At 31.2% G+C, this 27,343-nt stretch overlaps 1 protein-coding gene across 2 annotated transcripts; it reads left to right on the top strand.

Moving 5' to 3' along the window:
* The first annotated feature begins 15,279 nt into the window (after positions 1-15,279).
* On the top strand, positions 15,280-21,720 carry LOC148280606 (F-box/WD repeat-containing protein 9-like). 2 transcript variants are annotated; one of them, XM_088228111.1, is made up of 6 exons: positions 15,280-15,499; positions 15,773-15,913; positions 17,485-17,787; positions 18,821-19,071; positions 19,590-20,148; positions 21,079-21,720. In XM_088228111.1, exons 2-6 carry the CDS (start codon positions 15,794-15,796, stop codon positions 21,169-21,171), a joined length of 1,326 nt encoding a protein of 441 aa, XP_088084237.1. In that variant the 5' UTR covers positions 15,280-15,499; positions 15,773-15,793; the 3' UTR covers positions 21,172-21,720. The 2 variants fall into 2 exon arrangements, with proteins under 2 accessions (XP_088084237.1, XP_088084238.1); XM_088228112.1 differs by having other exon boundaries at positions 15,312-15,503.
* Positions 21,721-27,343: the final 5,623 nt, after the last annotated feature.

The raw sequence follows: 27,343 nt of genomic DNA, 5'->3' as shown, positions 1-27,343 counted from the left end.
GATAAACTATTCAATAATAGTTTGTCATCGGGTGCTCAGACATTAGTTTTAATTAATAATCAAATAAGAAGAGTACAGACATAATACTGTATACGTATAAAATAATAAACATAAAAATAGTTTAAAGATTTCTTCGATTGTAGGTATATATATATATATATATATATATATATATAAGCTACTCGTATATTACTGTTGATATCCTAAATAAATTTTAAAAAAAATTGCTATAACTTGAAGAATTCAAAAATGTTTCACATAGATTCGTTCAATAATAATGTATCGCTTTTGATATTTTTGTAGATCTACATTTTTAACAGCAGATTGTTTAAAACAAGACATGTACAATATGCGTTTTTATATTCATCGATTAATTTAATAAAAGGTAATTTCATATGTACATTTAAATAATTTATTTTATTCAGCACTGACACTGTTTTTCAATTTTTTTAAATCTGTAATTTATGTTTTGATTTATGTGAATATTTCTGTTTTGTTATACTATTTTTCATCACTTGTAGATAAAACAAATAAACAATTTCCCTTTCCTACCCAGTGGTGCATAAGGTGCTGCATTGATAAACCAAATGCAGCGTATTTCGTGTTACATGAAGGTAGGGTGATCAGTCTTACCTTTCAGAAACAAGCGCTACTCCGAGGCCAAGATAACTGCTTGTTGAGTGTACTCGCCATAATGATTCCTGGGAAAAGATGACCAAAGTGATTTCCCGTTGCCTTCTCTGGTGGATTTTTCTGTCGGGGTTACCTACCCTTAGCTGGTTGGTTCTGGTTTGGAGGCGCCAGAAACTCGCCTTTCATCCTCTCGTTATCTGCTGTGATCACACCGTTAAGAGTGTGATCCCATTTATTTATATTTATTTATATTTATACTATTACAGTGTTTGTATTATTTTTTTATACAGAATAATGTTCTCTCACTGGAGTGTCTCGTCGTCCCGTGCCGAGGAAAACATTTTACAATAAGTGAAACATGCCTTAAATTAGTTATTTAACATAGTTAATATAATAAGAAATTAAAAACGTAATCCATCTAATTATCATCTTTAACATAATAAGCAATATAAACTAAATTAATCACAAAAAACATAACAAATTCATATAGACATTTAGACCAAATTTTATAAACCACTATCTATTTCTTAATAGCAATTTTATACTTTGAGTACTTACTAATTGTCCTCGTGTATAATGGAAGTAGATTGTACACTTTAACCGAGTAGTAGGCCAATCCTCTTTGACCAAATGTCGTATTCATTTTTATTTGTTTTTGCAGCATCGGGGTGGAGTTTCTAGTAACTCTTGTATTTGTGAAATGAGTTATGGAAGGTTTGCCCTTGCGACGTGGACGCTAACGAGTTGGACTAGTCAGTAGTGTTGCCGGTGGAATGCAATTGGGCATTCGCAGCATTTAATAATATCACACCCTCCAGCAAGATGTGACTCACTGCGACCCTACTGACGGTTCGAACCCCTCATATGATTTAAAAATTCAATTTTGGGGCCATTTTCAACCAGTTGCAAATAACTCACTATTAGAAAATAGGAATAAAGTTGGGGTAGAGTGGGTATTGAACCTCGGATCTCTGATCCGTGAGTCCGAAACACTAGCTACGGGATCACAACCCGATTCCCTCCTTGATTTCGTACGAAAAGTGATGACATCACAAGTTTGACGTTATATGGTTGGATTGTTGACAAACATTTTTTTGAGAAAGGGAAAATCAATTAAATTTTTAGCCAGTCAAGTCAGGTTATTAAAAAAAATCCAATACGTATCATTCATTTTGCGAAGACGCTTTTTCGTTAGTTACCCTCTCCCACTCATAGAAAATTGACTGACCGTAGAACATTATCAACATTTTAATTTTTCTTAATATTAAATTTATTGTATGTACGTACAAAGTCCGAATAGCGCTGTCGTCAGGTTTTAAGCGGGCATTAAAAAAATGACAGTTTATTTGATATCGTTCAGAATAGACCGTAGCTTTCAAGAAGTTACAGCTTTCCAGCAGATTTTGAACGCAGTGCTGAGACAAGTCGACAAGTGTGACAACTTTTTAAAAAAGTGTCAAAATATTACATACCATGACATAAAAATAATTCTAAATTCTCGCTTTTAAAAAATATTCCACAGGAAGCGCGATTTTTCTTTTCTCGCTCTTCTCCTAGATATATCTTTGTAACTTTTTCCGCATCGTCTTCTAAGTGGAGTATGTGTATTGTGTATATTAATTTATCGACGCCTCCATGAGACCCATCGCCAGCTAGCACTCTCGTCTCCTTCTGATAAACTGTCATCGACGGCCTTTCTGGACGGCGCGGCGGGGGTCTGTATGTGTGAAGAAGAGGCAACTCGGGTTAAGGCTCTCCTTAGGCGTCCGCAGCATGTGCCCAAGCTAGGTCCACCTTTCTTTACCAGATCTTCTTTACAAACCGAGAAATTTGAGATAGTGTATAGAACTATTTTAAAACAGAGATCTTCACAATATTATTTACCGTATTTTGCGGATGATAAGGCGCACCCCAAAATGTATCTATCAATTTTTGGAAAAAAAATTTTTTTTAGGACGATAAGACGCACCTCAATTTTTGTTTGAACTTTCAGAGTAAAAAAGTGCGTCTTATGGTCCAAAAAATTACGGTACGTACCTACCGAATTATTTGCCAACTAATGTAACTACACCTAACCAGTTGAATCAATATATGTAATATTTATTCCCATAACAGTGCCTAACAAAATTAATAATTAACAAATGTCCAAAAATTGTAGAGCAGCTGGCATAGTCATTGATAATTTTTTTTGAAATGTTTCGTAAAAAATTACATTTATCTGCATATTTAAATAATTAAAAAAAAGTATTATACCTACTATAAAACATAAGGAAGCGGTTCTTTAAAACAAATTATTTGTTTAAAGACTATCAAACTAAGCCCAAATTAAAAAAAAAAAATTATGGATCCTGTTATCATCGCTTGTACTTTTGAAATTATTCCGCCCGTGACATCACGAGTTGTCGTCGGTGAGTTGTGCTGACATTTAAAAGTAGAACCCTGTAGCTATCAAAACACACACACGTTGGAAAAAACTAGCTACCCGGAAACCGGCAGTTTCGCAACACATAAAAACGCTGAACTTGATTGATGTCAAGAACCTGTGATGTTTCGAAGTAGTTAATTTTTATTAAAACGCTTTTTGTTTTCATATATTTTCTAAAAACTTCGCAATACAATTAAATGCTCTAATTTTTACCGCGTGAAGGAAACCTTGTTTTATCCAATTTCCTGTAGCACTGAACTTCCCCATTCATGTAGGATCAGGGTCGTATCGTCGGCGGAATTTCGAACACAATATACTGTATTTGAATCGGGTTGTGGTCCCGTGGCTAGTGTTGCGGACTCACGGATCAGAGGTCCGAGGTTCATACCCCACTCTACCCCAACTTGATTTCCATGTTCTGATTGTGAGTTATTTACAACTCGTTGAAAATGGCCACCGAAATTGAAATATTTATGTAAATTATAAGAACGCTAATATTTATTTAAAAAAAACCTACTTTATTATACCTCGTACAAATTAATGTAGTAGATACCTACTCAGAATTTTATTTTACTAGCGATGAAGAAAAAAAAATACCAAGCTCTAAAATTAGGCAATGAGAAAGGATAGAAAAATTGATAGTACTTCTATCAATATTTTTAAATTTACGTCATGTTTTTCATCAGCAAAATAATAAACGGATATTTCGTAAAATAACAAAATCACTAAATTTTCCGATTCACCGAACTGTACACGTGTAGAAAATAACGGAAAAAAATAAGTTGAAAAACTAAGCGAATACTATATAATTTAGTTTTTAAAGAGTGTAGAGTTATTATTGTATTGTTATTGAAAATTTATTTATTTGTGTAGTAAACAATTATGATGACTTAAAAAAAAGGTAATCTTAGAATTTTATTCAAAAAATTAAATTGTGTAGTATGTACTTGTTTAACATTAGATAAATAAATTTTGCATGAGACAAACTGTAAATTAGGAAAAGAGGGTTGACAATTGAAAATCAGCATACATATATTGGAAGGACTAATATCTAAAAAAAAACATATTTAAAAACCATTAATATTTAGGTATATAGAAACAAAAACAAGTATATATAAATACAATTATATTGCTCTCTTGAACAATTTACACTTTGTCTTTACAGCATTTCAAATTTATATATAAGATGTAAATTAGGGGTGAAATTTATAAGTACGCACAGGCGTAAAAATACATAATAATGAATAATAAAAAAAACTTCACTACTAAGAAGAAACTTATCTAACAAAAATTTCCGATCTTTGGGAATTTTGAGAAAATGTGTGCGCATAAGTGAACCGCAGAATGAATGAAGAATGCGCATGTCTTTATTTCAGTAACAGTAACTGTAGAACTGACACGAGCTGTCTTCAGTATCCGATGCTTGGAGATGATAAATGTTCGCGTTCTTGGTGCTTGGGACATTCTGATGCGTAAATTCGTAATGAAGGTAAAAGTGATTTGAGAATTCGTGTTCAGTAAGCATTTTTCAAAGAAAATTAACATTAATATTTATCGGTGGACTTATATCCAATCGATTCCCCTTTCTATTACTCAGTAGAGTCAGGTGTCAAAAGAGCTCATTCAGGATTTTGGGAATACAATTAGCATTTGGTTTAAGCTTAGTTTTGCATTACAGCCACCTTTGTGACATCAATTATCAGAAAACCAATATTTTATGGCTAAATTTTTTTAAATCCCAAATTTCAAACAGACCATGAATCATTAAGATTAAAAGATTTTTTACGAATTCTTTACCTGCATTTAGAGTTAAATTTATATTATACTTCAAGGTTTATTTATTCTGCCTATAAAATAACTAATTATCAATTTGAAATAGTCATCAGTCATGGAATTGACTACTTAGGCGAAAGCGCTCGTTGGTTAGTTCAAACAAAAAGTAAAACTAAAAACCAAAATGCCAGATTAATTGTATTAAAATTATTATCTAACTATAGAGAGATATCTACAAAAATTCTAAATGTTTTTCTTTCAGTCTCACCATCTTTGAATATTTTTTAATGGCGAACATCATAAAAGTATGCGTTTTAAAAAATTATGAATTATTGTTAATTTTCAAATGACATTATAATATATTCTTAATATGTGTTTGATGAATAGGTGTCGATTTAATAACTGTCTTTTAGCATCGGTAAAAAACTACTTGTAATTAATTCACGAAAAATCTTCATCTTAGGACAGGCTAAGCTCTACCCGGAGGACGCACCATATCAATGTAAAATGCACTGATGTTGAATTTAGAATTCCTGATAATATGTATTTAAATATATTATACATGTACACATGCAATAAATTTATAAATAAATAATGTAACATGTGAATGTCCCGTGGTTATCAAACAAAAAAGTCTCGTTTGATGGCAATAAGACCGATGGGATTGTTCGCTTTGATACAACGGATTGGTTGACATAATTTTCTGGAATATAAACCAATGGCGAAATAAAGACTCGATTATATTATAATATAAGGAAAATATATACGTGCACGGCAATGTATTTGTTATTTATGACAAGTGACAAGCTGAAATACTTCTCAGTGACATCAATAGTGTCACATCTCTGTTTGAGAATTGCAAGAACAACTTTACTAAAGACATGTCACTTCAGTCGGCTTGTAATACTTTCAAAATAGCAACTTCAAATCCTCTCTGGAAATTTGATATTTAGTAGTCATTGCCAAAAAAATAGGAAACTACCCGATAAATGGGTAGTTATAATACTAAGCGTTTGATATTTTATGTACGGCGTTTGATAATATTGTTTTATTAAAATAAATAAGTTTTTTTCTAAATTTTTATGTTACAAATACCTACATGTACTCCACTCATGCCAAAAAGCTACATAGAAACTTGTATGAAGAATTTTTCAAAATATTGTTAAGAATAATTTTAATTGATGTTATTAAAATAAACTACATACCACAATGGAAATATACAAGTAAACAAAGTTTTTATTACCATACGTGTAATCGCAATATGGTTATAAGCAAAAATTTCGATATTCGACTTTTAAGCCTCCCATACAATTTGTCTAACACGTGTCTAACGTAGAAATAAAGGAAAATATCACAAAAAATTATGTGATTTTAAATGCTTGTATTTCTTTTCAAAAACAAAAAATTAAGATTTCGCTGCCACCACTTTCATGTTCAATTTATTATCTTCAAATCATTACAACAAATTTTAGTTCAATACTTAGTCTTTATTGAGATCCCAGATACCTAAGTTTAGTCTAAATTTGAAATGGCGTAATCTGCCGGTCTAAAAGTTATTATATTTTAGTTATATAAAACTTTAAAGTATATTTTTTAATAGAAATACTTATAAAAATATTGTTTTTGTCTAATTTATGATTTTTTATTATTGTGCGATTTTTAAAAAACATTCGTTTTAAAATGGCAAAATCGTATGATTTCCTCATTTTGCGTGCGTTTTACCCGACTACAGCTTTAAATTAAAACTGCGACTTACGAAATTAACATTTTGAAAAGTGACGCGTCAAATGACAAAAAAAAAGTTTTTTAGTATGAATGAAACCGATAGTAAAAGACTATCGGTCTTTAAAACGATTTTCGGGTTCGTGGAGGGAGTGATTTCACATTGATACACATAACTGAAAGATTTTATTAATGCATTTTGTACGTGGGTTTAGGTTAACACTTTTTCTGTACTATGGTAAAATACCTATGCATTAAATAGGTAAGTAGGTACTGGTGAGTATTGCTGGCAATAATATAAGGGTCTTTCAACTTTCTCGATCCTCTGTCCATTATTATAGAGAGAAAGTTTACAGCTTTAAATACTTGGGAGTACACATAACTGAGGATGGAAGCATGCATAAAGAGCTCGCAACCCGCCTAGGAATTGCTGGAGCAACTTTTAACATGATGCGTGTTGTTTGAAACTCTATACTCGGTCAAAACGAAGTGCCGATTATTCAACTCTTGTATAATGCCAGTTCTTCTATATATGTGCGAATCTTGGCACCTTACCAAAGCTCAAAACACCAAACTTCTGAGTTTTGATAGTAAGTGCTTGAGAAGAATATTAGGTATAAGGTGGTTCGATTTTATAACTAACATTGAAGTCCGAGAACGGACGCAGCAGCCTCCTATAACGAGCGTCTTGAGGATGCGGAGGTGGACCTGGCTTGGACACGCGCTGCACATGCCTCAGGAGAACCTAAACCCTAGTTGCCTCTTCCTTAAACCTGCGGGATCACGCCGTCCTGGAAGGCCGTCAATGACGATCTTGAGACTTTATTCGGTGGAATTAAGGGGCGCTGGATTGACATGGGAAGAAGCGAGAGTGCTGGCTGGCGATAGGGTCTTCTGGAGGCAACTGGTGATGTCCACATGCTCCACTTACGAGCGGATGTGGAAAAGAAGAAGAAAAAATATAAGGGTATAAGCATAAGGATATCCTACACAGTGGATAATATATTGTTCTCAATAAAATTAAATTGCGAAGTGCCCCTGAAATAATTTACTGTACACAAAAAACCGTCTCAGTAATCGGCGCTTATTTTATTATTGTTGGTTTAAAAATCGAAGCAAAAGCCTTTCTTTAGCATCCATCTGAACCAACGCGTTGAAACATCCGCATCTTTTTTCATTCAACTCAAGAAAAAATAACTAGTAAATGTGCTTAATAATAATTCATATTTCTAATTATTTTGTTTCTGGCAGGGAAGTGTCTTCACGTGCGCTATAAAAAAACGTAAAAGGTGGCCTGTGACGGACGCGGACGGGCGGCAAAGAATGTCACAAGCGTTTTGCTAAGATATAGTTTCATGGTAAAAAAGTGTTTTAGGAATTTACCCAGATCTTGTTGACACTTTGTAATGAACAGCCATGCGACAAGCGACACATATTTACTGTCGCATTCCACCAATGTGTTTTAGAGATAATGAGTATTTAAGGAACACATGATACAGTACCTACAGTATCTACTCGTAGGCCTACCCAACTTTTTCCTGCGGGGGAATGAAGATACAAGACCCGACAGCGAAAATGATGTTTTTATTAAAATTACATATAATTACGCAGTTATATTAATGAACGAAAAAATATGTAACTAGCGAATAGATGAATAATGTGTAGGTACTAATAATAATTATTAGTACCTACACACTACCAATTGAATTGGTTCACCAATCGCAGCATATCTTATTCATTTTTGTTGCATGAAGGTGAGATGATCAATCTTACACTTTAGGAGCCAGTCCAGTGCTGGTATTCCAAACGCTCTCGTGGCCGTATTATCTAGTGTATTTACGTACAAAATACACGAGAAAAACTGTTCGTGCCGCGAGAGTGGTTCTGAATAGCACCCAGGGGGCTTTGAAATATTTTAAAAAATACCGTTTTAAATCAATATTTTATGTCAGCCATGCCGGGAATCGAACCCGAGACCTCTTCCGTGGTAGGCAAACGCGTGTACCAAAGGTCGACATGCGTACAAAACACGAGTAACTAATCAATAAATACATTGTAATCAAATCATATACATTTTTAATTCTTAATTATACTCTACTAATGTTTATAATATAAAACATTTTTATATTAAAAAGTCTCACAATTTGTCAAGACTTACTGAACAGCAGTTCGTCAGTAGGTGCTTATCACTAAGATCTTATCTTTATAAATATATATAATTCTTCTGTACGTGAAATGTCACTGAAACGGCTTAACCGATTTTTAGCGAAATGTAAATCTTTGCGCTGTGCGTGTTCGTAGATATTTAAATTTTCGATCAAATCTGTGAAAAAAAGTTATGTACATGAATCTTTTTTCATCGACCTACCAGGGTTGCATTCGATGAGAATGCATCTACAATAAAAATGGAAGTATGTTGTTTTTTACTGTTCACAACAACGTTCGCTTTTTATGGACCACAATCAGATTCTTTCCTTATATTCCTTATAATTTCTTCCCTTATTTAAACTGGATTTTTAGTTATACTAAAATAATATTAACTGACATTAAATACATTTTCGAAAATTGCATTCATAAATAAAGTGCACCCCTGTTGGTGAGAAGAGCCGAGTTTGACATTTGCAAAAATAATTCTTTATTTGAAAATGAATTGTTTTGTATTTTGGAATTCAACCATAAATGAGTACCTAGGTACCTACTTAAATTCAATATTTGAATACTTATAATTTTTAGTTTTGGAATTCAATCACAAACAAGTACCTAGGTACCCCCCAGAACACCCGAATTGAGAAGTGAAAAGGCCAGGAAAAAAACGAAGAAGAAGAAGTACCTAGGTACCTGCTTATCAATGAAAAGTCTTTTTCCAAGGTAATGGCAGTCAAGCCAACGTTGGGGCAGGACAACGTCTGTCGGGTCTGCTAGTATATATATATTTCATACATATTTTTACCCCTTATTCTATAACATGTCAGAAACCGTATTGCTATAAATATATATATATATATATACATAGAAACATGTAACAGATAGAAAATTTAAAACAAAAAATGGTTCAAATAAAAGAATTGAATAAAACAAAAAAACAATATAGAAAATCACGTTCCAAAAGTCAGATCTTCAGCATACGTTTCTCTTTTGAACCTGATAAAATTTGTTCATTTTCCACAAAAGAAATAGATTCAAACCTACTTTTGGTACACTTCCCGAAACAAATCAAGCTTAAAATTTTTAGTTGCTCTGCGACAGCAATATTAAATTCTAAATCAAACACCTTCCTAACTCCTTTCAGTTTAAACTAGGCAATCATTGTAACATGCTTTCAGCACTTTTACACACACAGGTAGCAGTGCGAACGGTGATTTTATTTACAGGTAAGCTATAAAAAAATATAATTTATTTGCACCTACGTAGTAGGTACATAATACAATGTAAGTTATATTATACACTATAAATTGCTATTTTTTTCTATGGTTCTGTGTGATATACAACTTCGTGATATATTATACTGTGTAGCTATATCATCCATTAATTCAACTCATAAATTATATAAAAGTTTACAATTCAGTCAGTGTTAGGTATTCTCAGAACGATTGATATGTCAACTGGCCGATTTGTTATAGAAATGAATAATGCCAAAAACGGCCGCGCCAAGCGCCACGTGTGTTGCGAGTCAAAAGTATCATCTCAAAGAAAAATAGTCTTTAAGAAATAATGTTTGAAATACTGTTTTCCAAATCGAGAATCTTCAAAGAATTTGTGTAATCTGCAAGTTAACTCTAGGAGAAAAATCCCGCTACTGGGTTTAGTATGTTCAAAATATAGTACACTTATTTGTATGAAGAAATAAGCTGGAGTAATCGGCTAGTTCCTTGGCTCATTGCTGGCGCTGGGGGGGCTTTATTAATATTTAAAGAAACATACAAATGGTGGTGATGATTTATAAGAAATAGTAATTATTTGTTTGTTTTTGTGTCAATTAAGTCACCGTAAAACATTATTATGGATAATCAAATATAATGGTAAGCAGCGCATAATCGCTTCAATACACGATTCGCCCCTGATAGGTAGTCAAAAACAAAATTACCTACATAATGTAAAAAAATATTATATTATGCATAATATTATGAAGTTTCAAGACAAAATGATTGTTTCGAAATTTTGTACACATATATATATATATATACAATCAAGATTTGCGAAAGTTGCTAATACTGAAAACCCTAAAAACAAAAGATTATCAGGAAGGCCGCCGGACAGATGGAAGGACAGCTGGACGTCATCATCCCGGGACAAACCACCGTCACAAACAGGTCATACGACCTAGACCAAGAGGAAGAAGATGAAGAAAGTATTCACAATCAATTTTGTATGTAATTTTTCTATCCGTGGACACATATTTAAAAAAAAAAAGTATTTTTAAATAAAATAAATAAATATTACACTTTTCGTATAAGTAAAAAAAAACATTGATCGCCCGCTGTTATGCTTTGTTGCTAATTTCACACCTAGTTAATATTTAGCTACGCCATATTAAAATATCTTGTGTGGATCATTGTTTGTTGTTTTCGATTTGATTAAGGGATTCCATTGTGTATCTTTGCAAATAATTGCTTTGTAGATTTGTGCAATAATAATGGACCCTTGTTTCTCACAATTCCAGATGGTTTCCGTAACAACATTTTTATGTTTCATTTTCTTGGAGCGGTTTTATGAAATCTCGTGATGCATTTATTTTTAATTTTACATTTAATTGCATTGTTCGTTTAAATAATTTTGCCCTTAGAATCGAATTAAAAATTTAAAGAATAAAAATTTACTGTCAAATAAGTTGTTGGAACTTTAGTCAAAGTTCGAGTATTATTGTGTACCTAGTACGTACTATCTACTGATGCACCTTGAAAAAAATATAAATATTTTTTATTATACTACATAAAAAATAAATAACACTCAATTAATTAAGGAGTCCTCCTCACCCTCACTAAGGAAACTTTTTCTGAAGAAGACTGTACAGTGTTTCAATTCATCTTGAAGTGATATAAAAAAATGTCATCGTTTTTAAAAATAAATATTTTATTTTTTTACCAAAACATTTTGTGGATACAAGTCCATAAATATTTTATTTCAAGTTTGGAGACATTTTCAACGAGTTTAAAGTGATCAAATAAAAAATACGAATCAAGTTGTGATAAAACGAGTTTTGAACCCAGGATCTCTGATCCACGAGTCCGCGACATTATTCCGTGGTAAAGTGTCCGCCTCGTGGTCAAATAGTCGGTGCGTTTGCCTACCATGCAAGAGGTCTCGGGTTCAATTAACGACATGGTTGGCATTAAACATTTATTTCAAAAAGTTTTTTTCAAGCTAGATTATTTCATAGTCCTTGGACTGGCATGTGAAGAGTAAGACTGCTCATTTTACCTTCATATAACAACAATTATTAAAATGCCCAGCGGTTGGTGTATCTGTGCAGCTCGCAGGTGCTTAATCACAGATATTTATCACGTCAATTAAAAGTCCTAAACCATAACTTATTTATAGCGTCATTAATTACTGTAGTGAATGAGCTGCAGATGCACCATGACGATGACAATGATGAAAGTTTCATTTCCTTTTTAATTCGATTGTGAGTAATTTCAAACCGCAATATCTTAATTCCACTTCATATTTAAGTTATTTGTTTTACGGTGCATAGTGCACTGCATTAGTAAACCAATTGCAGCGTTTCTTGATTATACTTGTAATGTACCATGAAAGTGATATTATCGGCACGAGACACACAGCTTCAGCAAACATTAAATAGTACCTACGTACATAATACAGGTACACCATGTTTCAGGGCCAAACCGCGAAACTTCAGAGGAACATTCCTCTTGTTAACCTTTTTTTGAAATCCTAACATATTTTTTTCAAAAAACTTATTTTTGAACATGTCTTTATTTTTATTCTTATCATCTTAAAAAGGAGTCAATCCTTAATTTCTCGTACTAGAATCCCTTCAATGAATCCCTATCCCTCCCCTATCCAGCCGCTTCTCTTGAGCGCGACCGAAGCGTATCGCTTCGTTGGTCAAATACGTTTTTCATCTCATTTTTTGTATGGGAGGGGTAGAAATTTGTGGAAGGGATGTTTGTCCGAGAAACGGAAGATTTACTCCATTTTCTAAATACATAAAATATATATAAATATGTAATTAAAAAAAAAAATTGAGAAAAAAAATATTAGGATTTTTTACCACCATTATTTATCGGTACCTTATCGTAAAATAGAAAGAATTATTTACGTAATTCCCAATTAGACGCATGATGGTTTTTTGGAAAAAAATGAGAGAAAATATTATAAAATACTCGTACATAAAATTTGAACAAGATTAAAATTATTCTTGCATCTAACTAACCACTTATACATACACATTTTGTTGTTACATTCGTGATATAATTACTAAGAATTAGTAATTACATAGAAAATTATTTAGTTTTTCAAAATGACGTATTTACTAGTTTTTATTCTCCTCGTTTAGCTTTTCACTCATCAAATATTTTTTTTAAACTAGGTAGGGGAGATCTTGGAGGAATGGGGCATTTTTGACATTTTGATTTTTTAAAAATATTCTGTCGGGTTTGAAATTTGGCAATATTTTTTCGTGAAAAGTATAAACCTTTGGCTATGCCACAGCGATAAAATAAATACCTGTAAAAACCATGTTTGACTTTAAATTGGTATTATGTTCGTTGTGGCAGAACGTCTCATTAAGGGGCACCTTATTAGGAGGAATGAGGCAGATAGTCATATAAGATGCCAATATTCATCAGCATTGAAAACAATGTATATTCACACAAAAACAGATGAAACAAAGGTAACTACAATTCAAAGTCAATAAAGCGTAAAAAAATATTATTTACACATTATAATTCATATTGTAAGAGGAAATATGTCTTGCATGAAGACATTTAACAAAATATTAACGTCGAGATGCATAGTTAATTGTATACTTTACTGGAAGTAAATGTTATTAAATATTTGTATATAACCACTTACTGACTTTTCTATGTCTACCGGTTTCGAGACGTACCCGTCTCTTCGTTAGGACACCAATGAAAACAACATGCAAAACCCAAATATACTGTTGCGACGTGCAAAACCTAAATAAAAACAAACGTTATTTACAAATATTTAATAACATTTAGTAAAATATTTGACCACAAAGTTAATGGCTTAAATCTTAGTAATATTTTTTTGCAAAATTGTAAGAGCAACCTTAACAAGCTGTCCCACCTATCGGGATAAGGGGAGAAAGCCGTGCTTCAATGTCTTTAAGTTTTACTTCAGGTTCATCGACAATATCCGGAAAAGAAAAATAATAGGTCATATTCAGGTCGGGAATCAAATTCACTGTCTGAAGAATCAGGAAGTTTTCTCGCAATTGCGCGACATTTTGGATAAATTTCATATTTGCTAACATTTATAGATCTTTCTGCATTTTTTTCTAGAGAATTAGTCTGATTTCGAGTTTTTCTGAACGCCCTGCCTCTCTTAGTCACGCTTGGTCCTTCTTTTGGGTAAAGTAAAAATAAAAATAAACTTCTGGCAATAAGTTAGATAGCACATGAAGTAGACGGTATGGGCTTATTTGGGTCTATGTTTTTCACCATGCTCAACATCCGATATGGATAAGTTTTGATATACAATTTAGGCTTGTGCAAGTTTAGTAAATAGATAAATATTTCAAGTTTAATTTGAAATAAAAACTATCACATTTTCTAAATCCTGATAAAATGCTATCATGTGTAATTATGTTGAATGCTATTCCAGTCTGTTTTGCCAAATTATGGATAGTCAATACTTTCCCTGGATGTGTAACCATCTATCTACCATCTGTCCTGTGATGTGAGCAGACGGCAATGTCTAGTGGTTGCGTTTTATGACTGCAGTAGGGTGACGATGTCAACGAAACTACGCCATTGGCCTTAGCCTCACCAATAACAGCAACATTCATATAGCTGTCGTGATTATCTAAAAACAATGGCACTCAATAATCTTTAGTGACTCCTGAAAACTTTACGTGTATGTATTATTTGATTATTGGGGAGGAACGGAGCATGCCCCAGTCATCCTGTAATTTAACGCCTCAATCTCCCTACCAAGCGCTAAGTACAAATAAATCATCACAAGCTGTCATCTAAAAATGAGAGGTTGAAAACTTTTATCACTAATCATCCGTTGTACATTACGCTTAAATTATATAAATATACGAAATCCATCAATATCATATGTAGGTCATTTTTCATGAAAAATATTTTTTAAAAAGAACATGAAAATATAAAATTCTGAAAAAACGTACTAAGTGTGTTATCAGCATAAAACAAACTGAATACACCGAAACGCTGTAATAAATGACATATTTTGTCATTCATAGAAGTTATATAGCGCAAATGTATGAATTTTAAAATTCAAAGCCCCATTAAGATATCTGTAGTCTGTGGCTTCATTCTTCCACAGCTACTCCTACTGATGGACGTGATCGCGTTAGTTTATTTTGTAGAAGGCCTTCCTTTTAATTGATTTTCCTCAAACCAGCTATGTAAGGGACGTAAGGGACGTAAGGGACCGTTGGCGTTGGTTGTTTCGAATAAATAATAATACCATTTTTTTCAACATGTTTTTTAAATTAAAAAAAATAAATTGATAGTACCTACGATACAATATTTTTAACAGTGTCTATGCTTAATATAACAAATAACATCTATGGTGTTTACCAAACACAGCTGGTGATTTGACGTTTCTTAAAATGGTTCTAAGCCGGATAGCAAGGATAATTATTTATATTTTTAAAAGCGATTGATACTTTGAAATATAAGATTATTTTACTGCCTTTACAATTATAATTTATTGTTATTATATGAATAATCAGTTTCGGTTACGTATTCTACGGTCACGTTGATTCTAACAGTAAGTAAGTTGAGAAAGTAACGTATTTCTCTGCCTATTTAGCATAATTTGTTGTCAGCGAATTATTTAAATTTGTAAATGGATTAATATTTTTAGTTTTCATTTATTTCGTATTCGAATTTATTGATTTTTTTGTTTGAATGGGGGATTATTCTTTTCAATGTTACTGGCAGTATGCGGGCAATATGTTAAGAAAATGTTGATTTTATTGTGTTATTCTCATGACATCACCTCTTTGTTTGATTAATATTTTTGTAATTGGCTTATTTAAAGGACATTTCCAACACGGATTCCATGATGGCTTCCGAAATAAATGATTGTTTCTGCCCAGAGGAAAAGTTTGAAGGGAATAATAATAGTGAAGATTTGGATATGGTATTGACAAAGCCTACCTTTCAAGATATTCCCATAGAGGTATACAGTGATTGTGCAGTTTATTTATGCAATAAATATTTGTTTTTAATAAAGTAGTAGTAAGTTTTAATAAAGTCCTAACCTAAGCCCCCTTTGCACATCTTGTTGACTATTGGAAGACAGATCTGTTAACACCATTAGTCAGTTGCTGGGTGGCAACCTATTGCATATAATTAAATAGATACTTAACAGGTTTATTTACAAGATTTATCTTAAGATATTTATTTATTTATGCTTTATTAAGTTAGTTCATAACATCTTAAAACAAATATAAACTTTTAATAACATTACAATTTTTTTATCAAAATTTCTCAATAACATATTTTTTCAATTTAATTTGAAATATTTCGATCTTTTCTATCTCCTTTATTTCTTTAGGTAACTCAATGTACAGTTTCAATCCCTTGTGCAATGAGTTGAAATTCTGTTTTTCTCTTCATTGGTAATCTCATCTTTTTTTATCCCTTGTTTCATATGTATGACATTGTTGGTTAAATTTTATTATTGTTTTTATTTTATTCATCCCCTTAATTATTTTATGCATAAAAATTGATACATTATATTTGATTTGCTGCTTTACTGTGAGCGAGCCAATTTCTTTGTGCATTCTTTTTACATTAGAATAGATATTTCTTTTGAGTATAATCCTCATCGCCTTATTTTGAAGAATTTGTATTTTTTAAATTTCTCCTTCATTACATAAAAAAAGAATAGAAGAACTGTAATTTATGTGTGGACATATGATTGTTTTATATATAAGAACACTACCCTTTATATCTATTACATTTCGCAATCTTCCCATAAATGAAATTTTTTTTGTTACATATTGAGAATGTGTTTATTTTATTTTATTTTATTTATTGGGGATATCAACAGTAATACATATAATAAAAATATAACAAATAACATATACAGAGAATAAAACCAATGACAGATATCCACAGAAATACATTAAATACACATACAATACATACTAGTGTGTTTGTGTGAGTGTAAGTGAGTGAGAGGGTGGGTGAGTGGGTGTTATATTGGAATGAGGGTGTCAAGTGTCGAAAACATAAATATCTATCCAAGTAAATATCCAATTTTAAAATTCAAATATCTATCCAAGTAAACTCCGAGATAATTTATTTCGGCCACAGAATTTATATTTAAAATATTAATATTGTATCCCTGGAGTATATTTTTTCTCCCAATATTCATATATTTTGTTTTTGCGACATTTAATTTTAATTCATTCACTTTTAACCATTTTGAAATATTTATCAAATCGTAATTTATCTTATTTATTATTGTATCATAATTATCTCCTGATATGTAAACCAGTGCATCATTTGCAAATATTGTTGTAAAATATAAAACTTAGTGATATAAGGTAAGTAAATCTGTACTAAATGAGTTTTACCTGTTAACCGGCGATATACAAATAAAAATTGTATAAAAAACTTTTTTCATCATCATCATCGTCATCCATACGTAATGGTGCATAGGGCACTGCATCGGGTAAACTACTCGATGAATAAAATCCACGTAATATTGATTTTTTCTACTTTTTTTGTATTTGTTCATAGATATTTCTGGAAATATGCAGCTATCTGGATCCTTCCTTTATCAGCCACACGCTGAGTACGGTCTGCCGGAGGTTCGAAGACATCCTCGCCGATGACTCCTTGTGGCGGTACTGGGTGACCAAGCGCCTGCAGCGCAACAGGTACCCACCCATCAATTGCTCTACGGAGCATGTCCGGTGGGAGGACGAGTGCGTGCACATTGACCGCCTGAACACCCTGTGGAGGAAGTCCACCAATACCATGAAACATGTGGCCCTGAAGGGGGGCCATTACGCTTCCGTGGATGGAATTTTACTATTAAGAGTTAGTACCAACTATCTATTAATTTGAGTGAGAAAGTTTAGTATGCCTGAGCTCCGAAGCGGAAGCGGAGCATTATGCTCTGGTAAAAAGTGTCTTGTCAGCACCATGCGAAGGAACTAATGAAGAGCTACTAAGTTCGCTTTCGACCTAATAACGCTCAGCTGAATAAATACCTTCGACACCGTTGGTCAATGCACGCTGGTTGCTACAACGAAGTAATCGAATTATGTTAAATTGTTCATACGAATTTTTCAAAATTCCTCCATTCATTTCTTGCATACTTTGTATTATATTTTTTACGATAATCTAGTAGGGTAGGCATTACTTATTTGCCTATATGGAACGCACGCCAACGATTCTATGCGAATGTGATGCTTACTTTATTAACTTCTCATTGTGATCGGGTACTGAGTCCCGTTGCACGGATGCGTTCTATGCGATTAATAATACTGGTGGATGTCGAAAATTTAATTCAATTATTCTTGATTGTATCTTATGTTTTGTTTTTATTAAAAACAATACAATAAAGATTATAAACTATTACCTATCAGACAATACATGCGCCCGTTTTTTTAAATATTATTTGTTTTTGTTTTAGAATATGGTTTTTGTGATATAGAGTTCTTATAATACAATTTGTATATATAAAAAAAGTACAATCAATTCATAAAAAAAATAAGAAAATACTAACCTCCAGGTTCAGGGAGAATCTTAGTGCTCTAAATAATATTTTTTATTAAATAGGGGTTTTTATAAATAAATGTGTAGAAAAGGCACAAGATAATAATATATTGTTCTTATATAAATTTTATATTTGAAGCACTAACTTTGTGGTTATTCATTATAACGAAATAAGTCGAAACAACTTTGTTTTTAACCTATTTTTTTTCTATAGACGGTAGAAAAAATTAAAAATATGTAGTTAAAAACAAAGTTGTTTTTATTTATTTTATTGTTCTTATATTTTTGTACTCAAAGCACGCTGCACTGTGTAGTAATATTGGTTGTTAATATGATTTGAAAATAATTTAAGGAAGGTACAATGTGTGTATCTGGAGGAAGGGATCGATCCCTCGCCGTGTGGAATGTAAAGGACTCTATTCAGGGTGATAGTCTTGTCACAGAAGCTGTCAAGCCAATCATCAAATCTTCAGCTCATGATGGATGGGTTTGGTCCCTAGCCACCCCTTCTACCACTTCCAAGAGAATATTCTCAGCTTCCTGGGACAGCTATGTAAAGACATGGGACTTAGAAACAGACCTTACAGAAACAAATAAATTTAAGTAAGAAAAATATAATTACGAATGTTCGAAAAACTGACCATTCATCATATTAATCAGTTTGTGTTTAAGAATTTTTAATTTTATGTGATTTAATACGATGTTATATGTCTGAATTTTAAAGTAATGAAAGTAAAATATGTTATTTATTAACTTAAATTTTTGGATTCAAATATCACTCGACTTTTATTTATATAACAAATTTTCACATCAAAGGTTTATATTAATTTATTTGAAAGTGTCACTTAAAATAATACGTACATATTTTGCAAAAAAAAAAAATGCAATTATTTTTATTCAGATAAATTAAGACAGATACTAATTTTAAAAAAAAAATGCAAATGTTTTGAACTAAAGATAGCTAAAAATAAAATTTCAGATTCTTAAAAATTTCATTAAATTTTTTTTTTTTTTACTATGTGCCATCTGAAATCTGCTTTTCCTGTGTGTAATAGTGGCACAAGAATAATCGTTTTTGGCTAATGACTTTATACTAGTTTTTACATTTCAATTATTTTCAGATGTGCCTTATCAGTACTTTGCATCACCTGTGTTGATGAAAATGTCGCCGTGGCAGGATTATACTCTCCTGAAATTGTTATCTTAGATGTAAGAGTGGGAAACGCACCTGTGGCATCACACCGCGTACACAAAGCTTCCATATTGGACATCACACACCCTAAACCAGGAAGCCACATGTTGTACACCACATCCGAGGATAAAACCTTAGCTGCTTTTGACATGAGAGCCGGACTCTTGAGAAGAAGGAAACATTTAAACCCCGTTGCACCAAAAACACCTTACGCTCTTTCCCTCGCTGCCAACAATGATCTATGTCCGCACGCTTTATACGCTGGGGATTCGCACGGATATTTACACTTATACGACATGCGGACTCTACAAAAGTTGTCCACCAATTCTCTGTGGGTAACGCAGAAAGGTTGCAAAATCAACGGTCTGGCTTTGAGTCAGGCAGGTCTATTTGCGTGTTCTGAGGGAGGGAAAATTAGCATTATGAATCCGTCATTCCCGCCTAATCAAGTTTCTATTATTTCTTCAGCTACTTCCAATATAACAGGGGTGAGTTAACTCAAACTGAATCCAAGTTTTGTGTCCAAAAGATAAATTATTAATTTTCATCATAAGTTTTTTTTTTTTAATTCTTTCATTGATACATACTTTAATCCCCTTACTTGATTACCAGGTTTATGTTTCTTTAGATGTTGTCAGACTGGTATGATTTTAGAGAATGTTAAACTATTTATAACCTGTGAAATTTAAATTGGGAACCCTTTCCCATATTACCCCCGTATCTAGCTAAAGTAATATTATTTTAAAGTGTATATTAATTTAATTTAACATTCAAATGTATTTTATGGAAATATTTATTTTTGGTCTTGAATGTTTAGATTTGGCTTGGTCAATTTTAATTTTTTATTTTGAGACTTTGCTAATAAGACGGGCGAAGGATGAAATTTAGTGGTATAAGTGTATTTATTTTAAAAATATTGTATTTAATGGGATGTACCGAGGTTTGTGGGTAGTATATAATTTAATAGGGGAAATACATATTCATCATATGATCGTTTAAGATGCGTAGATATTTAAAAAATATTTTGAATACTTTTATATCAAGTATTTCTTGTATATATTTTTTTGTGCTTTTCAAACAGTTATTTTTTATTATTAGGTAACCATCAGAAACTGTATAAATAAATAGGTATAAAAAGTACCATGTACATCAAGTTTTTCACAAAATTATGAATATGATAGTAAAACGCGTTACACATTAAGGTTACTTTTTAGAATTTTTGTATGTTTGAAATTAATATTTAAAGTATACAAAATGTAAAGGTTTTGTATCATCCTGTCATAACAGAAATTTAATTCTGAAAATTACAGTAAATATCACCAACTACTTTTGCCAATTTTATTACGTGTTATGTAATTAGTAATTAGTAATTAGTAGGTGAATTTTTCTCCTTGTTCAATATATTTTATTTTTTCCAGTTGGACTACGAGAATGATGTTCTTGCAATTGGAACATGTGAAGCTGCCGTAGAACTTTGGGTACCGACTGATAGTCCACTACTTGCTGAATAATTTATAACACAGAAATAATACATTATGATTTTACCCTTAGGTAATATAATTTTTAATTTCCATAATACAACACCAAGCTCTTTCATTGCAAGAAATCTGAAACCGCATCATAATTTTAAAATGTTTAAATATAAGTTAAAAACATTCAAATATGAATAAACATAACAAGTTCTATGTGACCATGAAAAGAGAGAAGTGGAAGTATACTAAAAATTATCTTTATTATTTAATGAATAACTCATAATATCTGTTTTGCCATTTTCATAAAATATGTAGTAGTAATAATCCCAAGTCTTTTGATTTGGTCTGTCTTACTTTGAGGGTTAAGTAAAGCATATTTAAAATTGATCAAACTTTGTATCCAGGTATTTAAATAAAAAAAATATCCTTGACATTATGTCATTTAATTTTTTTGAGGAGTCCATTTAATATAGAACTGAATAATGAACCGCTTATTAATAAGAAACTTCTGTGCTTTATTTTATACATTTTTTAGTTTTAAAATACTATTTTAGCCATGTATTAAATTTGATACGATTCTGAACTAAAGAGATTGTTGTATTTATATTTATTTATTTATTCCACATAAAAAATAAATTAATGACTAGGGATAGTTTAAAAGTGAAAAAAAATGTTTTTTTACATTACGGTTAATAGCTGTTTTTGGGCTTGATGTTGCTGATTATTTATATTTATTATCAAGAAATACATGTTAAGTTACTAATTTTTTTTTTGTATGTTTAAATGTAACAAACAACATTAAAAAATACCGAAGCTATTCATATTCCCATATTATGTTCAGAAGATTATGCATTCAGAAATAATTAATTTTATTTCTTGACCATAACCAAATATATTATTAGAGTATAAGTAAATAATGTATTTTTTGTAAAATATGGATGAAGGCTAAACTAACACTTATTTTTTTTTACAACTTATGACATATAAGAACAGTGTTATACATACAATAAAACAATAGAATAAAACAACTTTGTTCAGCAATTAATTTTTGAAAACTTTAATTTTGAGAATTTGAAACAAGTTTATTATGTAATTGTTCAATTTTATATTAAAACATGATACATCACCTAATGAGGAAGTTTAGTGATTTAAAAAATATATATATTCGTTAATAGACCATCGACAAAATTAAAAAAAAAAAAAAATTATCAGCGTTAAGATTTTTTAAAGTTTTGTGATTTTGAAATTACTCTGCCTGTAATGTCTCAATCTCTCTACGGTGAGTTGTCCTGATTGGTAGGTTGACGTCGGTTGGAAATGTATCACAACACCATCATTGGCTGATTTCGGAGAACTAGTGACGTCGTTCAAAGTAGTTCATTTTTACCAAAATCATTTTGATTATTTTTTTCACATTTTCGAGAAACTTCCGGTTACAATTTAATGCTCTAATGTTTACCTCGCATATAAAAACGTTTTTCATATCTAATTTCATATTTAAATTTTATTCCCATTTTGCATTGAACTTCCTCATTGGGTTCAAAATTTAATATGTATTAGCATCGATATAAATATATGTATGCACTGGATGCGGCACTAAGCACCCGTCCTGTGTTCCATTCAACTGAGGCTTCGGAACTTATCTTTTATTCGGTGGAAATTTTGTTTTGTGCGCAGCGGTCAGTAAATGTGAAGCAGCGTAAAAGAGCGCAATATAAAGCTTTGAATTTACAGTAAACTGGCAAATACAGTTAGTCTTTTTTAATCTACAACGCATTTTGCACGGCAATGTTAATGCGGCATGACATGATAATGCTCATTTTTAGATTAAAATTTGAACCTATCGTTCAATGAAGCATCATATGAAGGTGTTTTTGTTGCTTTGCAAATTATTAGGTATTATTTTGAATTACATATATAATATGTAAGTTATATTATATAATTTAATATTTATAGGAGAGGTGAGTTGTGAGAACAAATCAAAGGAAAACGAAGACTGAAAATATTTTTTTTGATAAATATGCAAATTTTTTTAATGTAGCAATTTTACAAAAAATAGCAAAACTGGCAAAAAGAAAAAAATTGTTGCAACCAAAAGGGAAATCATTTTTGAGAAGGGAATATGGAAGTCTAGGCATTTACAGGGCTTATGACCTGTCATTGGCTGGTTTAAGTGGCTTTACGCACTGTGTAACATTCACCACTCTGCCTATGTTTAAACATCCACATTTCCTCAACTCTTCCATCTAATTCCTAGACATCCATATTCCCTTTTCAAAATTTTTTTCTTTTTCTGTTGCAACAAATTTAGAACTAAGAAATGAAATCCAGCCAGTCTGCAAGCGTTTGAACATACTCAGAACATTGTTAAAAAAGAAAAAAATGTAATTTTGCAGATTTTATTAAATCAAATCATAGTACAGTAGTGGAGTAGAGTATAATTTGTTGATCTTATGTATGTTCACCCCTTATATATTATATATGTTGATCTTATGTATGTTCACCCCTTATATATTATATAAGGTGTGAACAGTCGCGTGCACAGAGTTTTCAACTAGGGTAGGCAGTAGAAAAAAAGTACGTTTTTTATAGTATAAGTAGCTAATTAATCTTACCAAACAGTTTCCTTCACTAGTCGCATTAGTTTGAATCACTATGCTGTAGGTAGTTAATATTGAAATTACCCAAGCTACATCAAATATCCAAATAAATGCTAAATTTATAAAACATATTTCTTATTTTTAATATAATTTATATAATATATTACTACGAAATCCTTTTTTAAATATTTTTATATTTTCATTTATTACGGTTGCTACTCGAAATTAAATAATTTTGGGCTCTATTTGATATTCTCGTAAATGCACTACTAGACAATTGCAAGTGATTTTCCAAGATACCGATATATTTAGCTAGCAAATTAATAAGTTCCAAAAAATTATCTTTTTTATTATTTTATTTTAAATAAACGCGAAACAAAAATACTCTCAATTGTATAATTATAACAGAAACTAATTTGAGGTTATTTATTCGACATGACTGTCTTTTATTAAATAATAATCGAAAAAAACGCTAGATGTCAGTAACGTATTCGTTTGTTCTTTCTAAAACAATATACCTACCAACTATCAAAAAGCACTGCCTACTAGCTTACACATACACGCGTAATTACAACTGAAATAAAACCCACACATACATATTTCGTTACCGCATCGCGTTATGTTCCTTTGGAAGAAAAAAGCATTTGTAGTTCGTGCTTTTCCTGACCCAGGCCGATAGCGGCGCGCTGATCAGTACAATATTATATTACTTAACCGAATTATCTCTGGCGCGTTTTTCAAATTTTAAAAATAGTTACTAATATTTTTGATATTATTTTTTGCTATTATTTCAATGAAATTCTAGTAGGGTAGGCACTGCTTATGTGCCTTTATGGAACGCACGCCACTGGGTGTGAACATACATAAGATCAACGAGAGCCACTCTGGATTTTCATATACATAAAGAGCCAATATTAAATATACAAATTTTAATATATTGACATATTCTATACAAATCTAAATTGCTATGTAAAGTATTAAAAACTTACATATAAGAAAATATAAAAATGAGAAAGTAAACTTTCAAAAATACAAATATAATGAGAAAAGAAAGTATTTATATTTTTATCACTATTGATGTCTGTATATACATTGGGAGCCGCAAATAAGAGCTGCATGCCCACTTCTGGTATGTATCCTAGCTGGTTCTATGAAAATAAGTTATTAATTATATTAATTTACTAAAAATATATCTAATAACATTTACAACTCTTTCCTTTATTAACAAAAAAAATATTGTTTCTACAAGCATAATACTGTTGGGTTATTGACAAAATCACAAATCTGCAAAAATCTTTGTAATGTTAAGGTTTCAAATTTAAACTGGTAACCTTTGAAATTTTACTTTAATAGCTTCATAATTGTAAATGTAGTTTTTAATGTCCGGTCATATTATCCAATTTCCTATTTGCTTCTTTTGAAGTGCACTTATCTATGAATTTGACACTTGTGGTATTATATCAAACCTGGCTGAATTAGAGATTTGTGACTTAGATATTGGTCTGACGATATCGAGCCATAATCAACAGAAAAACGTAAGCAACAAATAGTAAATTGTGCTGGATAAGCTTTTTTTTAATTTTTTTTTTTCCATATATTTTTTAAAACATATTTTGGTTAATGGGATTTATAATGGTTGGTTACTGCCAATACTGAAAAGACAACCAAATTGTTTAAATACCTTCCGCTTTTAAGATAGTGGCGGTAACGCTGTTTTAACTATAACTCTTGACAGTGGTGTGAGCTATTGTAACCGCCTACATTGTCGTCGGTTATGTTGTTTTGCTTAGCTTAAAAATAATATGTATACATATTTTTTTTTTAAGAATGATGCGGAGTAAACATAGAAAACAACAATTTTGGTTTATTTGTAAATATTGTATTTTTTTGTTATAATGGCTGTTGTTTTCTTTTGATAAATAAAATAAATATCCTTTAATTGTGGCAGGTGAATTTTATAGAGCTTTGATGTTTTTAACACTTGTGCAGGGGGCAATAAGGAACACTTTTCCTTTAAAAAATGCAATTTTTTAAAAATTTCGCTTACGTTGTTCTGCCAATTATGACTTGATATAATGACTCAATTATTTATATAATAATAATTTATGGTTTAAAAAAAAAAACAATAATCAATTCAATTGTTTATTAAAGATAAGCTTGATAATTTCTGTCCTTTTATTTGTAGTCAAAATATTTTTCTTCACTTATTTATATTTTTTAACATTAAATAGTTATGTTGCTTTATAATAAATAGAGTTTCATAATGATCTTTTGGCTTTATTGCCATTTAAATTATTGTATGATGTAAACCATTTTTTTTAATATGTTACCTTGCATAAATGCTTTTTAATGAAATTTGCCAAAAAACATGAATTAGTTAACATTTTTTATGTTTGTAGAACTTATGAAATAAATAACCTCCATAAATATTTAACTCTATGTTTTTTTATAAAATATACCCATTATGTTAATTTTTATTCAGATAAGTCATGATGCCATAATACAAATTTAAGAATAATGTTTGACAGAAAGAATCGGGAAATAAAACTCAAGGAAGCATGTTGGGTTATTAAAACAATAAAAAAATTATTTAAGGATCATTTAATTTTCCAAGACAACAAAATGTTTTTCTTTGTTGTCTTGGAAAACAGTATTGGATTATTAAAAAATAATTATGCTGAGGATTATTTAATTTTTGAAAGTACCCTTTTAAGGTAGATATTAATATAATAGATAATTTATTGTGCAGTGATCAGCATTACATTCCTGCTATCCTCGGAGACCCTGTATGAAATTTTTTTCTTCGTGCAGATCAAACATGGTATCACCATTCTGAAACAAAAGAATAACACAATAGGGAAATATTACATACTATGAATACCGATAAAAATATATGAAATGGATATAGAATAATAAATTGTATTTTCGAAATCAACATGGATTGTGGAGAAATGTTTTCATACATAAATGTAAATCAATTTTTTTAGTAAAAATACGTTGCTAGAAAAACGCGACGTGTTTGGCCTTGGTTGTTGTGGCGTCAAGATTCGTGATTATGTTCTAAACAAATTTCAATGGTCAGGAACAAATAAACATGAATCGTGACGTATAAGGGGGCGTGGCCAATAGAATGAGCGTTTTTCTGGGAATTCAAAGTTACAAATTTAAAAATATTTTTTATGCTATTAATAATTAGCAATAAATTTTTTTTTTACTGGACAGTATTTCATAGACCTTTATTACTTTAAAAATGTTTAAAAAAGTGATATTTCCCTATTGTGTAATTTCGAAGCAAAAAAAGTAAATCCGGAATACAATACGAGTATACCAAGTTGATTTAATGCAGATATATAATAGACTATTCGAAAAATTCGTAAACGAAAGAAATGCGACATGCGACCTTTTTGTAAAATGGCGGTTCGTTTTTCGTTTTGACGCTCATTGGTCGGGAATCTATTCCTAGCAGCCGATAGTGGCGCTGCGAGTAGGACCAAATTATCACCAAGGGACAATGCCAGAAACTATATTTTTATGTTACGTGACGTGTAATGTTTCGTTCGTGACTAACTTCATGTTGCAGTGGGACCACCACAAGGGACACAAAAGTGATG

This window comes from Micrasema longulum, unplaced genomic scaffold, assembly GCF_059751315.1.
Source record: "Micrasema longulum isolate JH-2025_06_02 unplaced genomic scaffold, ASM5975131v1 h1tg000561l, whole genome shotgun sequence".
Classification (NCBI taxonomy): domain Eukaryota; kingdom Metazoa; phylum Arthropoda; class Insecta; order Trichoptera; family Brachycentridae; genus Micrasema; species Micrasema longulum.
Note: the sequence above shows the minus strand (reverse complement) of the source record. Positions and strands in the feature narration are given on the sequence as shown.

What these genes read in the sequence shown, in the direction of transcription:
- LOC148280606 (XM_088228111.1), top strand. Translation starts at nt 15,794, where the DNA reads ATGATGGCTTCCGAAATAAATGATTGTTTCTGCCCAGAGGAAAAGTTT. An exon ending in ACAGAAACAAATAAATTTAA is followed by an intron (nt 19,072 to 19,589) that starts GTAAGAAAAATA and finishes AATTATTTTCAG; the next exon opens with ATGTGCCTTATCAGTACTTT. An exon ending in CTACTTCCAATATAACAGGG is followed by an intron (nt 20,149 to 21,078) that starts GTGAGTTAACTC and finishes TATTTTTTCCAG; the next exon opens with TTGGACTACGAGAATGATGT.